Source organism: Diospyros lotus, chromosome 1 (genome assembly GCF_014633365.1).
Source record: "Diospyros lotus cultivar Yz01 chromosome 1, ASM1463336v1, whole genome shotgun sequence".
NCBI classification, from domain to species: Eukaryota; Viridiplantae; Streptophyta; class Magnoliopsida; order Ericales; family Ebenaceae; genus Diospyros; species Diospyros lotus.
The window spans coordinates 4,081,878-4,098,601 of record NC_068338.1 but is presented as its reverse complement, the minus strand read 5'-3'; the positions used below and the strand labels follow the sequence as shown (position 1 = coordinate 4,098,601).

Here is a 16,724-nt window from a genome sequence, read left to right as displayed (position 1 = left end):
TTGTGTCTTGTTTCATCATAGGCCAATAGAATCCCTGTCGAAGGGCCTTCTGGGCTAGTGACAGAGCCCCGGCGTGGTTGCCGCAGTGCCCAGCATGTATTTCCTCCAGCACAGTCTGACAGTCAGAGCCCTCAATACATCTTGACAATGGAGCTGTGAATCCTCGTTTATACAATACCTCATCGTAGATACAGTAGCGAACGGCTCGAGCTCGCAGTCTGCGCGCTTCTAGTTTATCTGTCGGTAGCTTTCCTTCCCGTAGGTACTCCAGAATGGGGCTCATCCATGAGCCCTGGGATGCGTGAACCACCATCGTCTCGGCCGGTTGCTCCATGCTAGGGGCGGCTAAAAACTCCACCGGTATAGCCCCTAGAAACTCTGTGTCTCGCGCAGTAGCTAGCCGAGCCAGTGCATCTGCATGGGAATTCTGAGAGCGTGGAATTTGGCGTACTTCGAACCGTTGGAAGGGAATTAGAAGTTCGCGTACTTTGAGCAGGTATGCTGCCATCTTCACCCCCTTCGCCTGATATTCCCCGCGTATTTGGTTGACAACGAGCTGGGAATCGCTGAAAATTATCAGTGCTTCAGCTCGCACCTCCTTTGCCAAGCGCAGCCCTGCGAGCAGCGCCTAGTACTCGGCCTCGTTATTGGTAGCTCGGAAATCGAATCGCAGGGCGCATAGTATTCTGTGGCCCTCCGGGCTTTTAGCATAACTCCTGCCCCAGCTCCTTGCTCGCTCGACGACCCGTCAACGTACAACTCCCAGGACGGTCCTTCCGAGGTCTCTCCTTCTACTCCGGTCGTTTCAGTGAATTCAGTGATAAAATCCGCCAGTGCCTGCCCCTTGATTGCCACTCTTGGTTTGTATTCCAAGTCGAACTGAGCGAGCTCAATTGCCCATTTCAGCAAGCGGCCCGATGTGTCTGGCTTCTGCAAAATCTACCTCAAGGGGTACTTAGTTAGAACATCGATCTGATGGGCCTGGAAATATGGACGTAATTTCCTCGATGCTATGACCAAGCAGTATGCGAGCTTCTCCATCGATGTGTACCTCGTTTCTGCGTCCACCAACCTCTTGCTAATATAATAAACGGGGTATTGCACCCCTTCTTCCTCCCGAACCAAGGCTGCGCTGAGAGCATGCGCCGACACTCCTAGGTAGATCACCAGTTTTTCCCCATCTCGGGGTTTTGAAAGCAGCGGAGCTTGCCCCATATACTCCTTCAGCTGCTGGAAGGCGAGCTCGCACTCCTCACTCCAACTGAAACCTTAGGCTTTTCGCAACGTATTGAAGAAAGGGATGCACTTGTCGGTTACCTTGGAGATAAATCGGCTTAGTGCAGTGAGTGACCTGGCCGGTTAGGCTCTGCACGTCCTTCATTCTTACAGGCGACCTCATATCCAAAAGGGCCTTTATTTTTTCTGGATTGGCCTCGATACCTCTGCTGTTGACCATGAATCCCAAGAACCTCCCGGAAACCACCCCAAATGCACATTTTAGTGGGTTCAGCTTCATATTGTAGCTCCTGAGGATCTTAAATGTTTCTCCCAAATTACGAACATGATCTGCGACCTGCTCAGACTTAACCAGCATATCGTCAACATATACCTCCATTGTTTTCCCAATCTGTGCTTCGAACATCATGTTCACAAGTCTCTGGTAGGTCGCTCCAGCATTCTTCAACCCGAACGGCATGACCTTATAACAGTATAGCCCGCGATCGGTGATAAACGACGTGTGTTCCTCCTTGTTAGGATTCATGGGGATCTGGTTGTATCCCGAGTAGGCGTCGATGAAACTGAGGAGCTGAAGCCCCGCTGTTGCATCCACGAGCTGGTCAATTCTTGGGAGGGGGAAACTGTCCTTCGGGCAGGCTTTATTTAAGTTGGTGAAGTCGACGCAGGTCCTCCACTTCCCGTTCTTCTTTTTTACCAACACTGGGTTGGCTACCCAGACTGGGTAGTGAGCCTCTCTGATAAACCCATTAGCCAGGAGCTTATCCACCTCCTCTTTAAGGGCGGTGTAGCGTTCTGGAGTCATTGGTCTCCTCTTCTGGCGCACCGGCTTGTAGCTGGGGTCTATGTTGAGTCTGTGCGACATGACCTCCGGTGCTATCCCCACCATGTCTTCGTGATTCCACGCAAACACATCCAGGTTAGTCTTAAGGAATTCAATAAGTTGGCATTTTACCTCGGGGGCCAGATTCTTCCCGAGCTTCAGGCATCTTTCAGCGTCCACCTCGCTGATCGGGATCTCTTCAAGTTCTTCCACCGGGCCGGTGGCCTTGTCGCAATCCACTTCTCTGGGATCCAGGTCGTAACTCACCCCGCTCCGACTTGAAGGTCGCTGCGCTCCCTCTGTGACCACATTTACTTTCTTTCCTCTGGTCCCCATCTTGACCGCGTCCTCGTAGCAACGTCTTGCGAGGTGCTGCTCTCCCCGCACGCATCCAGTTCCGTTGGTGGTTGGAAACTTGACGGTCAGCGCTCTGGTCGAGGTGACCATATCCAGCTCGTTCATCACCGGCCTCCCGAGCACGACGTTGTATGCTGAGGGGCAGTCAATGATCAGAAACTCCGCAAGCGCTGTGGCTTCGCGACCTTCGCCCCCAATTGTGAATGGGAGCTTAACTCGTCCCATGGGGACGACTACGTCTCCCGTGAACCCGAAAAGTGGCTCTGGGGATGGGCCCAACTGTTCGGGCCCGAGTCCCATCTGGTCGAAACAGGCCCTATACATCACGTTCACCGAGCTGCCGGTGTCCACCATTATTCTTCGCACCTCCATGTTGCCGATGTGAGCGCGAATGACGAGGGCGTCATTGTGCAGCCAGTGTATGTCCCTGGCGTCCTCCTTGGAGAAAGTGATTTCTTTCACTGCCATCCTGGCTCGCTTAGATGATCCCATCTGCTCGCTAGATCTTGCCACTAGGACATGATTAGCCTCGCGTACGTACCTTTCGTGCGACCTGTTCGATGTGCCTGCGAGGTGAGGACCGCCGTGGATCGTATAGATCGTCCGAACTGCTGGTGCGCGCTCATCCTCGGGGGGCGGTCGTTGTTGATTCGCCTGCTGTGGTGGCTGATTTGCAGGTCGCACCACATAGTCTCGCAGCCAGCCCCTTCGAATCAGTTCTTCAATTGCATCCTTCAAAGCGTAACATTCAGAGGTGTCGTGCCCCACCTCGTCGTGATACGCACAAAATTTCTCCCTATTTCTGAACTTGTTGGGAGTTTTTATCGGGTTTGGCCTCCCAAAATCCTCTCTTCTCCTTTCCATGGCGAAGATCCTTTCTTGAGAATCTGATAGGGCCGTATAGTTGTTGAAACGGCCTTGTCTCGGGGGTCGGTCCTCTTGTTCTTCCCGCCGAGCTCGCTTGGCTACCAGATTGTTAGACCGCTCTCCTCGGTTGTCCTTTCCGTTTTCCCCGTCGTTCCTTTTCCTGTCTCGGTTAGAGCTTCCAACTTCCTCTCTATGTCCGGCAGGCTTCTTTGAACCGAACGCTTCTTCCCACCAGATCTCCTTTGCAGCTCGTTCATAGAACTCTCCCAGATCCACAACGGGGGATTTATAGATGCTCTCGTAGAGCTTCCCGTCTTTCCTGAGACCTGCCGAGATGGCTATCAGGATACTTTCATCCGAGGGACTTTCGACGTTACTCACCTCACGCCGGAACTTGGCGATGTAATCTTTGAGGGACTCGCCCGACCTTTGGAAGACCGTGGCGAGGTGGCACGGCGGGGCGAGCTGTCGTCTTAGAGCTCTGTACTGCCCGAGGAATTTCCGCTGGCATTCTTCCCAACTGCCAATGCTACGAGACGGGAGGCTTCTGAGCTAGGCGCGCGGGATGTCGCCCAAGGTCACGGGGAATACCCAGCACTTCACCAGCGAGCTGGTGGTCTGCCGATCCATCTGGACATTGAATGCGTCCAGGTGGTCATAGGGGTCGCTATCTCCGTTGTACTGTGGTATGCTCGGAACCTTGAATCTCCTGGGGAGAGTTTCGAGTTCATCTTCCTTTGTGAATGGCGTCCGTTCTCCGCAGCCACTATTTTGGCCACGAACTCCTTGTCGTGCCTCCAGTTCTTGCACCCTTTGGAGCAACTCCTCAACGGCGGTGTCCTGGTCCACAGACCGTTGGAGCTGCGATCTCCTGCTTCCTCTCTCCGGTGAGCGACGTGACGGGAGGTTCGCATCCTTGGACCTTGAATTAGAGGAATTTACTGACCTTTCTGGCGAAGGAACTCTATCGGCTTCTCTTTCGTTTGGCGGGGGTCTTTCCTCTCGCGGGTGGCGAGGTCTTCAGGGTGACAGCGACTCTGGTTGTCTCGGGACCATCTGCGGCTGGGCTCGGGCTAGGGCCCTGACCGCATCAGCGAGCTGCCTAACAGTATTCTCCAGAGCCTCCTGACGCTGCTGCCAGGACTGAACCGCCTCTACCCCGACGGTTGGGGTGACAGGTTGGGCCGGAGCCCGTGGGGGCATTCCGGTAGTGATTCCGGTAGCCAGTGGAACCAGGGTTTCCATCGCGGGGGCGACGGATCCCATGACAAGTGGCTCATCGCGGGGTTGGTCGTGATGATTTTCAGGCAAATTGGCGATTGCGTCAGAGCTTCGTGCATTCCTTCCTCTTGCCATTGCTATCGATCAATGCGGGCCCTCCTTCTAGCGCCAAAGATGTTGACGTACGGAAACGGTCAATCGGAGTTCGAGAGCCCACAACATGATAACGGGTACAAAAAGGCAAGGAATGGAAGACTGAAGCAGATAAGAAACACACACAGGACTTTTACGTGGTTCGGCCAGAATGATGCCTAGTCCACGACCGTTCTCTGGTTATTCTAGCAGAGTAACAGTATGTATTTTCTGATGATCTCCCCTTTACAATGGCGTCCCCTCTTCTATATATAGAGTAGGGTAGCTTACAATGCGAATTAGTCCTAAGTACGGAAGAAGTCTATTCCGTTGATGGCGCTTTCCTTATTGGTTTCGGATTGTCAGGGATAGATCCCTTGTCTTCAGGGATTCGGATTGCTTCCGATAGGTAGTGTCTATCGCTTCCGATTATCTCGCGATCTTCCAGCCGTCTGATCTGGGCGTATCTCTCGGCGAGCTGAGGTCGTGATGTTTGGAGTTCGTCTAAGCGAGCTCGCTTAAAGCGAGCTCGCTCGCATCAGCGATCTGGCTTCTGGTCCCGAAGGAATGGGGCTCCGCACTGATGGCTTTCGGTCTTCGGGTCTGGCAGGCTTCTGGGGAGTTCGGGCCGCTCTGCTGGGCCTTAGGTGATTCGGGTCGTTCTGCTGGGCCGGGCCCAGCCCGTCAATTGATTTCCGGAGATCGCATATAACAATACCCTTGTGAGTAAATTGTTGGAAATGTATGCCCTAAAGACACGTTTTGTTTAATTTATGGTAATGATGTTTCTTTTATTCAGTTTATGGCACATATATTATTTGTATTTAATTGTTGGAAAGGTGTCCATGCTATTAAGTAAGTGATTCATGTGATGGGTCGTTCTTCACAGTTAGGCATGAATCATGGGTACTTAATAAGCAAGAAAATATAACTCTTGATCTTTTGATAGAACTGGGCATTCTATCATGATAAGATCATTGTGCAATAGATCCTAATGGAGGATGGCTTGCCTTAGCCAGTAAACAGTCCGTTTACTCTAATTGTACAAGCGCATTTGGAATGCGTAGAGTGGACCTGTGATAGAAGCTAATGACAAAGTACTAATTATCATGGAGCTAGTCTATCACTGCTACTACGTGGACGAGTACTCTAATACTTGAGTATTAGTTGGTGATCTAGTGAACCTAGAGCTATATTCTTAGATTCATTGTAGGTGAGGTCTGTCAAAGATCAATATCCTTTTGAGTTGGGAGTATGGTTTCTAATTAGCTAAGACAGACTACTACAAGATAGTTTCTGTGATTCACCCCCTTGTGATTGTCCAAGAATAATCGAATAATCCAGGGCCCTGGGAACGTGACTTAAGGGTGTGTGCTTCTGGGTAGCTCCCAGTGATAAGCAAGTACATTCGAGTAGTCATGGATTATTGGACTAGTGATCTAAGGATGGTAGAAGTCATTTAGAAAGGTGTTAGTACATTATTCCTTTCTAAATGATGGGTGTTACGCAGAGGGGCATTTTCGTCATTACACTAGTAGGTTAAAGACATGGCATATGCAAAATTATTCGTGGGGTCAGTGTTACCATATGGTGATAATTGGAACACTTAGAATGACAAAATATAGCTACTAGGTAGCAGGGATATTTTGGTCATTTTAGTAGCCGTGAATAATTTGTCTTTTGGTCCCCGGGGTAGCTCGATGTAACTCATGTATTTTTTAATACATTTGGCTTGTTGGATGAATTACATTGAGAGAGAATTATTTTATTCAGAATGGTCCATTGGGCTAGAATAAAATAATAGTTCATTAGGGTTTTTAATTAATTAATTGGGCTAACCCAATTAGAAAATTAATTAAAAGGTCTTGGCCCATTAGGGTTTGGCCCACTAGGGTTTTAACCCTAGGGTTCTCCCTATATATATCTCTCTTTAGTTGTTTTTTCATCTAAGTCATTTTTCATTCTTCTTCACCGAAGAAAGGCCACGAGTTCGAGTCATACTCCGGAAGATCGAAAGGGTGCGTTTGAGTTCTGATGCGACGGAGCCGAAGGCTAGCAGGACAGCCGTCGTCTCCACAACCCGAAGAAGCTCCCATCGCTCCATTCCGTCCGGTAATCCGCCGCAAAAGTAAGTCTCCTAGATTCTTATCAATACGAGGAACGGTTTTGATTTTAAACCGCTTCCGCTGCATGCTTTGTTTCCTCGTTCATGATCCTTCATAAATGTATGTGTTGTTGAACGTGAAATGTATTAAATCGTTGTATTCATCATAGTGTGATAGATGATTGTGAGATTGCTTGTTGAATGTGGCATAGTCGATAAAGCCAAGTTTCGGATCGAGTCAAGATCAGCAAGGTATGTTCTCATAAATCCCCAATGCTCAGCGAAGTGTTTGTATGCTAGCCTTGTGCCTGGGTCACCTCTGGCTTGCTATGGGGTGAGCTGAAAAGAGGTGAAGCTCACTCGGGTTTCGGGTCTTGCTCCGCTGGATTTTTCTTATTTGAGTTGGGACCGATTCCTGAGTGGAGCGAAGGGAAGGACGAAGCCTAGTTCCCACCTAGGGCGTTTCCTATTGAAACATAGTCCAACCCTTCAGTTGTGGTTGTCGGGTGAGTAATCCGGTCGATTATTTATCAGTGGCGCCCGTAAGTGGGAGCGGGTCGTTACACGTCCTATCCGGCAAATATTAGAACCTATGCTCTGATACCAATATGATGTGCCCAAAATACCAAAGAAATACTAGCACCCCTTGTCTGATAAGAAAATTCGACACAAAAAGAAAATATCAATTTTGATTCGCCACACTCCAAGATAGAAGACATAAGAGTGATAAGAATCAAGTAAATTCTCCACTAAACAAATGAATTACTTAGATAAGAAATAGGATAAAATGCTTTCATCAATTTCTTAATAAAAATGTTCATTGCCCAAAACAATCACACATATAAATACTAGTCTTGGAGCATCCCTCCAAGCATGGGTGACATAATAATTAAAGCAAAAGTGTAAATTCAAATGTGGAAGACAAAATAATTAAAGAATTCAAAATCATAACTATTTGGTGGACAAAAATTCAAAAGATGCCCAAAAATTCATAATTCCCACTCCACCCATTGAGTACTAACCACCAAACTTGAAACGATAATAAAATATAGTTGAAAGTCGAAAAGGCACCCATGAATATAGGAAGTTGTAGTTAAGATCGTGAGTTTTCTATTGACATATGGCACGCCTCATAATTCCAAGCCATTCAAAAGTTATGAAGTTCAAAAATTATCTCTCCGATCAGTTTCGTGACTAACTTTCCAAGCAAGTGAGCAATGTGATTAATTTTGGCTTTAATTCCTTCACTTTGAACTCTAACTCCTACAAATGGGATGGAGTCTTTCCAATAAATAGCTCAAGTTCCTTTTGGAATTGTTTAATCCTTGAACGAGTAATTGACCCAAGACTTAGAGTTACATGCTTTTGGACAGCCCTTGCCTTTACATCTTTATCATTCACATCAAACATTGAGTAATATTTTTGAGAAGGCTTTTATACATAGCTGATATTCAAAATTGGATTTTACTATATTAAAGAATATAAGAAAATATGAGTTTGAAGTTCTTGAATTTAAAGAAATATATTTTTAAGTTTCATACTTCTTTATCAACTAAAAAATAATACTTGGTTGTTTTCAAAGACATAAATAAATATATGAGTATAAGGCTTTCTAGTATACGAAAGAATATGTAAAATCACTACAAGAAAAGTAGTTTTTAGTTGCCACTTTTAGTGGCGGCCAAAAGATATTTGTCACAAATACAACTATTAGTAGCGGCCATTAACTGTTTGTCACTAAAAAGGCATGTTTAGTGGCGACCAAAAAAATTGGCCATTAAAGGTACACTATTGTGACATCCGATCATGGCGGCCACTAAAAGTTTTGGGTGTTGATCATCTTCATTTTTTGAGGGACGACATTGACTATAATACCCCAGGAGCCTAGAGGAGAATAGTATATATCGAGAATAAGTAAGGAAGGAAACAACACCAGCTAGATACCTTTTGGGCTGAATGCAGGTAAAGAACTCTAGGGTTAAGCGTGCTTGACTTGGGGAAATCTAAAGATGGGTGACCCCCCTGGAAGTTCGCGTAGCCCCATTAGGGTAAGTTGTTCTGGTCCTTCCTATCGCTCGATGCAGGATGTTACAGGTGGTATCAAAGCCGACCCTTGGAGAAGGCGGTCTAATGAGGGCAGGGAGTGGCGTAGGAGCGCAAGACCTGATCAAGGAGCGGCTCCTGGAAGACTTCTAGGATTGAAGCCTCTAAAGGAGAGAAGGTCTAGGACCAGTTATAAGGTCGCATGACGAGGACGTCATGTGCTCAAGTGGGGAGAATGTAATATCCCAGGAGCCCATAGAAGAATAGTATATATCGAGGATAAGTAAGGAAGGAAACAACACCAGCTGGATACCTTTTGGGCTGAATGCAGGTAAAAAACTCCAGGGTTAAGCGTGCTTGACCTGGGGAAATCCAAGTATAGGTGACCCCCCTGGGAAGTTCGCATAGGCCCATCAGGGTAAGTTGTTCCGGTCCTTCCTATCGCTCGATGCGGAATGTTACATTGACGGTCACTAAAAGTAGATTACTTGTGACGACCATGTGTGGCAGCCACTAAAAGTGGATTATTTGTGACAACCATGGGCGGCGGCCACTAAAAGTGGATTATTTGTGACGGCCGAACATGGCCACCAAAAGTACATTATTAGTGACGACCACGGGTGGCGGCCACTAAAGGTGGAGTATTCGTGGCGGCCACTCAAAGTCGTGGTAGTCACTAAAAGTGGATTATTTGTGACGGCCATGTGTGGCGGCCACTAAAAGTGGATTATTTGTGACAACCGAATATGGCGGTCACAAAAAGCTTGGGGATGTGGAAGACACTCAAACAAGCTTATTTGTGACGACCACTAAAGGTTCATTATTTGTGACGGCCAGAATTGGCGGTCACTAAAGGTGTATTATCTATGATGACTAGAAATAGCCGCCACTAAAAGCTTGGGAGAGTGGTTTAAGTCATTATGCTTATTTGTGAGGGTCAGGGGTGCAGCCACTAAAAGATAACTATTTGTGACGGCCAAATGTGACAGCCACTAAAGGTGGATTATTTATGACAACCGAACATGGCTGTCACTAAAAGCTTTTGCCATAACTTTAATTTCAGTATACTTATTTGTGACGACTAGCTTTAACAGTTACTAAAAGTGAATTATTAATACAGAAAAGTACAATAATATAAAACATAATTAATAATTAATAAAAAATATTTTTATTTTTAATAACATTTTTCTATATGTTTTTATTTTTTAATAACATTCTTCTTTTGATATTCTTAAAAAGTATATTTTTTTATTTTAATATACTCTTATAATTAATTAAAAACAAAGTATGTTTTGATTTCAATATACTTTTATTTCATTCTTCTTTAATATTCTTAAAAAGTATATTTTTTACTACTAAAAAAATTACAAAAAAAGAAAAAGATATTTTGTTTATTTTTCTTTTCCTTTAAAATATAAACAAAAGTTAAAAAAATATCTAAAATTTTCAAAAACAGAAAAAGATATTTTGATTATTTTTTTCTTTCAAAATATAAACAAAAGTTAAAAAATAAAATTTAAAAATAACTTTAAAATTTTAAAATTATTTATAAAATTTTAAAAATAAACAAAATATATTTTTATATTACCCCTTCATCTCCCTCCCTCATGTAATACCCCGTATTACATGGTATTGGAAAATAATAATTTCCAATGATTTTGAAAGAATCTCGGGTGGTTCGGGAAGCCCAAGGATCGATTTCGAGCAATTAATTAATAAAATTATCGAATTGACGTTAGGGAGTGCCCTAGGATGTCCAAGGAAGAGGGCATGAGATTAGTGAGTGTCTCGAGATAAGGTTAATGACACTAAAAGTAGTCTGATCGGGAATAATTTTTTAAATAAATTTTATATAAGCCTGAATGGGTGCCAGTACCGAATAGTTGCAGGGGACCTCCGGGAAGCTAAGAGGACCCTAGGGGTGGTCCAGTTTTGCGAGTGAGGCAACCCTGAGGGGTTTCTGGGTGGAATGAAGGTCCCGTGCGGGCACAGGGATGAAATCAACATTTTCGAGTAAAAGTCGATTATTAATTTTGGGAAATCAAGATTTTATATAGTTTGATGTAATTATTTAAGGCTAAGAGGGCCCAATTGCTATTATTAAAAATACCTAAGTGAAATTTTGGAAATTAAAGGGATTAAAGATGTAATTATATATATATATATATACGTGTGTGTGAGGAAGCTTCCTTGAAGCTTCGCATCTCTGAAATTTGAAATGTGAAAGGGGAGTGATGGCCGAGATGAGCAAAGCAGAGGAGAGCATGGCCGAGAGAGGCATCGCACGCGCGCGCGCGCCTTAGAGAGAGAGAGAGAGAGAGAGAGCTTGGCTGGCGACGGTGGCTAGCTAGACACGCAACGACCATGGCTGGCCAACCATGGAGGCCAAGCTGAGCAGCCAGTAAGCAACGTTGGTGCGGGGATGAGCTGAGGCGGTCGGCAGTGTTGTTTTACTTTTATATACTTAGTTTTGATGATGAAAAATAATATTTTATTTAATCCCTAAGTTATGAATCAAGGTTGTGGTTTTCAACATAAATCAATTTCAATATCAAGTATTATTTTGTGAGAATGAAAACCAAATGAATTTCAAGTATCGAGAATTCAAAGTCATATTTTTCTAAGTCTGGAAGGTTAGAACACCTTATAAGGAGACATATATGAAAATGTTTTAGTTTTAGAAAACTAACTCCCGGTAATTCAATAGTTAACATTAATTACTAATAAAATGATTTTTAACGAATTTTTCAAGAAATATAAAGTGTATATCTTAGAGGTGGTAAAATCACAAAATCCTAAGTTCGTACTAAAACCCAAATTCTACTTTTTTATTCTTATGGATTTTGATTTTTTAGATATTTTTATTGAATCCAAATGGAGGGTACTTTCTTATTTACATTTATGTATTAAAGTAAATGGAAGGTAAAATATAAATTAAAAAAAATGAGGACATTTACTTAAACTAAAGAAATGTAAATATGTGGTGATGTTTTGTATTAATCAAGTGTGCCTCTACATGTTATCTATTAAGTTTTCAGATTTTTCAAGAAGATAGTCGACTATGTTGTTTAGTGCTGTCGACTATGTATAAGGATAGTCGACTATGCTTGTTTAATCTGTCGACTATATATGGCCTCTGTCGACTATATTTCATTCTATCGACTATTGTGTAAGGATAGTCGACTATGCTATTTCATCTGTCGACTATGTTTGTTCATGAATTTCAAAATTTTCTTTGTAATTTTTGATCTGTCGACTATGAGAAGTTTTGGTTGAGCAATAGTCGACTATGCTTTTCTATCTGTCGACTATGGCTAGTTTTATTTTATAAAATAGTCGACTAACCTATTTTCTCTGTCGACTATGTGTTTCACAAAAACTTACAACGGCTAGTTTTTCAATCTCCAATGGCTAGTTTCTCATTCTCCAATGGTCACAAACGGCTTCATTTCTCTTTAATCTTGTGGGAAGCTTATAAATACAAGTCATGGATGATCAAGAGAAGGCTAATGGACGGGAACGAATTGATTTGAGCTTACATTTTATATTCGTTTGTATTTACAGTGTTCTGTACTTTCATTGTTATACTTTTCTCTCCAAGGCTTCGTTCTATTATTGTTAATACATTCATTTAAGCCTTGTTTAATCTTGAGAGACATTGTAACTAAGAGATTCATCTCTTAGATTCTCTCACATTCTATATTTCCTATGCTTCCTAGCTTGTGTAGCTAGAGGGCCCATTTTGAGTGGGAGGTTTTGTATTTCCTAGCTAGGTGCTAGAGGGCTTGCTTGTATAAGCAAGAGATTGTAATTCCTAGTCTTGGACTAGAGGACCTACTTGGTTTAAGTAGGGGGTTTTAGTGGATTGTTTGCAAAATCCTTAGTGAGGAGCTAAGGTAGTGGATTAGGCTTGGGTTAAGCCGAACCACTATAAATCCTTGTGTTTCTTGTGCTTGTGCTCTTTGATCTATTTATCTTTCCAAGCATTTCGTTTTTCCTCACTTGGTTCACATATTTATTTTTTGTAAACTTTCATCTATCACTTTTATATACTTCACGTTTTATTTCATAAAACCTCAATTTGTGTTAAAAAGCTTTTCAAGTTCAATTAAGTTTTTAAAATAACCAATTCACCCCCTCTCTTGGTGTGTGCCATAGCACCTCCCGTTCTAATAGGCAGGTCGCGCAAGTAGTGATTGGAGGCGACGATGGAGGCAGAGGCTGCCTGGTGCGGCGGCGAACGGCAGCTGGGTCGCACGTTGGAAAGCCTGGCCGAGGCATTTGCAGCAGAGGCGGTAGTTGGCAATGCCGTTGCAATGGCTATGGTGGCTAACAGCCGGTGATGGCGGGCGCGCGGCAATGGAGGCGGTTGGTGTTTGGCATTGGCAGCTGGCGGAGGCAGGCGGAGCACGCAGGCGCTGTGCACGCGCAGGAGAAGAAGGAAGAAGATGAAGTGAAGAAAGAAAATAGAAAGGAAAAAAAAGAAAAGAAAGAAAAAGAATAAAGAAAATTTGGAAAAATGGGGAAAATATGAGAAAATCTTAGAAAATTGTGAAAAAATTATGAAAATCATTTCAAGGCTTGAGAAGCGTGCCAGAAGCTTGAAAATCAAAATTTAAGTGAAAAGTGGCAACTTAGTAGTCAACGCTGGTATGGGCATTTTTCGGATTTCTCCTCCAGATTGGTTGAAGTAAATTTATAATTTATTTTCAAGTCAATTTCATTATGCGAGATAATGGGGAATAATTATTTGTTGGATTAAACCCTATGTCGGGGTTGTTTGGAAATTGTTGAGGGATGGTTTTGCGGTGTATGGCGAAGTTGAGGGCGGTTGTATAATGTCTGATGTTAATGGAGTTGGGTTTTGTGTGGTTGCATCTAGGGTCGATCAGGGAGGCAATGGTCCTAGAAGAGTTCAAGGCTAAGGCTAGAGTTCGTGTCGAGGCAGAGATGAAGCTTCGAGCCAGGTAAGGGATGTCCTGAAGTGGTGTGGGTTTTGCTTGCATTTGTAAGTGTTTATTTATGAGTTGTCTGTAGTGGTCACATTTGCATGATATGTGTTCTAGTGTACCTATGGCCATATGGAGGATTAGTGTTGGGGGAAGGGTTGGTCGGTGCCTTAACCTAAGGAGGTTATGAGGGCATGGAAGACTACCCATTTGCATTGCATTTTTCATTACATGCTTTCTCATTCTTTATTTACTCATGCATTGCACCCTTATTGAGTCTTTATAACTCATGAGGTTTACCTCATGTTGTAGATAATGCAAGTCCAGATGCAAGTAGGGATGGTGCCGGGAGACTGTTTTGGCAACTAGCGGTGTTTCCCGAGTTTGTGTATCATATTATCTCTTGTATGTATTCATGTGGTGGTATGTATATATATCCTTGTGTGTGAATGAATATGATGTTAGGCTCGGGTTGGTATCTAGTTTTATAATCATCATAGTGGGATATATGATTGTGAGATTGCGTGATGTATGTATGGCTTTAGTTGTTGGAGCCAAGTTCGGATCGAGTAAAGATCAGCGAGGTATGTTCCCATAAATTCCCAATGCTCAGTGAAGTGTTTGTTATACTAGCTTTGTGCCTGTGTCACCTTTGGCTTGCTACAGGGCGAGCTGAAGAAAGGTGAAGCTCACTCGGGTTTCGGGTTTTGGTCCGCCGTGCTTTCATGTTTGTGTTGGGACTAATTTCTTGAGTGGAGCGAAGGGAATGACGAAGCCTAGTCCCCGCCTAGGGTGTTTCCTATTGAAACATAGTCCAACATTCAATTATTGGTTTGTCAGGTGAGTAATATCTAGAGATATGGATGCTTTGAAAGCTTATATAAAGGGGGGGGGAGACCTACGTGGGAGTGAAGTATAACAAGTGTGGTGAGTACACTAAGCAAAACAAGAGGAGAAAGAATCAAAGAAAGCAAGGAAGAGGAAGAGTGGGGACATCTCATCAGAAATTAGCCGAACAGCAAGGAAATCGAAGAGGTAAGTTGATTCTCTTTCCATAGGATTGTAGAGCACGAAAAGAGGAGTTCATAGGTTCAAACAGAGAGCGAATTGGAGCACAAATGAGCAAGTTATAGCATTTTTAATTTTAGGTTATAGAATACGTAACAGGGAAGGAGGCGGCGCGTGGCCACTCTTCTGGAGGCGTGTGAGGGCGCGTCCGGCCTCCATTTGATCTGAAATTTTTACTATAATTCTCCTATTTTAATTATCTACAACCCCATATAAAAATATTTAAGGTTTGGTTCACTGAAATGCGTGATTTCCGCAGAAACAACACCTAGTGCTGGAAATCGGGCTGTAAACAGTGCTATCGAAGGGAAAACGATCAAGGTGAGTGATTCCTACATGTTTTGTGACACTTTGAGCATTTTTTGCTTCACTTGTGTGTGGATGTTGGCTTGCATATCATGACTTATGGCTTACACGTCTTATTTTCCCTTGGCTATGCATATTCTTTGCGCTTTGTCATATATCATGTTTGTGTTGGTGACTGTGGCTAGTTGTTGGGCCATCATGGAAGAACTCGTGCTCTTACGGTGAGCCAGGGGTGACTATGATGACCGCGAGGGTGATTACAACACCCTGGCATTGCTACCACATGGGTGGATTTCATAATGGCATTATTGCATTTGCACTCACATATATTTCCTATTCTGATTCATTCACTTAGATGTAATTATCTAACTCGGATGTTTCATACCCCTGGGACATTCAATGTCCTAACTTTATCAGAAGTATCAAGTATTTTAGGTTCCAAATCAAAAGCATGGGAAAGAAGGTGGATCTTCACTAGCTTTGGGATTTTGGTTTCATTATGTACCCTTGTAACCTAAGTTATGTATTGTGAATAGTAGCTAGGGTACTCGGGGTTGTAACAGTTGTGTATGTGGGTGTCCTACCTCTGTATATATAGATTACATGCAGTTGCTTAGGTAATTGAGTTGTTCAAAATTGATACATTGAGTTACAAATTAATTTTTAAAACAGATATACACTAGTATTTTTAATATTACCTCCACCCCATATAAGTTATGCATCTCTCTCTCTGTTTTCCTCTCCTTCCCCTCCCACCCCGCCCACTTTCTCTATCTTTGTAATCTATATATATATATATATATATATATTTCACAATCTTAGCTGCATCCCTAGCACATGATGAATTGCAATCTTAGCTGCATCCCTGGCACATGTTGTAATACCTAAGAACTTTGGGTTATTATTTTAAAGGAAAATTGGAAATTTAGGAAAATTAAGTATTTGAAAAGCTCGAAAAATTTACCAAATCAGCCGAAGGGAGTACCCTAAGGCTTAAATGTCTAAGGAAATAGGAACGCCTCTAGCAAGCATCTCGATGCATGATTTTTAGGACCGAAAGAAATGCAATCGGAATAATTTTTGGTACAATAAAAATGCAGCTGCCATTTAAGCTGCAAAATCGAATTCTCGCAAGAGACTCCCAAAATGATGATGGAAGCTATGGGAAGCTTTGGTTTATCAAGTAGAATAACCCTTCAGAAGTTTCAGAAAGAAACGAGTAAGTTTAAAGCCAACATGGAGAAACGGGCCTAAGTGCAATTTTCCAAAGTTGCCCAAGGAGGGTCAAAATGACATTTTTGCAAAAGTTTCAAAGAGGAAATGGAAAGATTGGAACTTAAGGGGCTCAATTTCAATTAAGGAAAGAGTAGGGGTTGTGAGGAAATGGGCCAAAATGGAAAAAATCGAAACTGAAGGGCCAAAGTGCAAAAAAAAAAAAAATTTGGCCATAGCTTCTGATAGTGGCGTACAATCTCTGGCCGGCCGTTTCAAGCAATGGGCTAGCACGAGGGATGGTTGGGGATCTCGTAGGAGTCTTCATGAGTCAACAACGGCCACCGAAGTGGCCGAAATTTTGAGAAAATCGGCCAAGAAAGCTGGCCAAAAATAGGAGACCTGC

At 43.4% G+C, this 16,724-nt stretch overlaps 1 protein-coding gene across 1 annotated transcript; it reads right to left on the bottom strand.

Moving 5' to 3' along the window:
- Nucleotides 1-576: 576 nt before the first annotated feature.
- On the bottom strand, nt 577-4,639 carry LOC127814234 (uncharacterized). The gene is made up of 4 exons (XM_052355607.1): nt 4,320-4,639; nt 3,875-4,205; nt 1,352-3,769; nt 577-930 (listed from the first exon to the last, which is right to left on the bottom strand). Exons 1-4 carry the CDS (start codon nt 4,637-4,639, stop codon nt 577-579), a joined length of 3,423 nt encoding a protein of 1,140 aa, XP_052211567.1.
- Nucleotides 4,640-16,724: the final 12,085 nt, after the last annotated feature.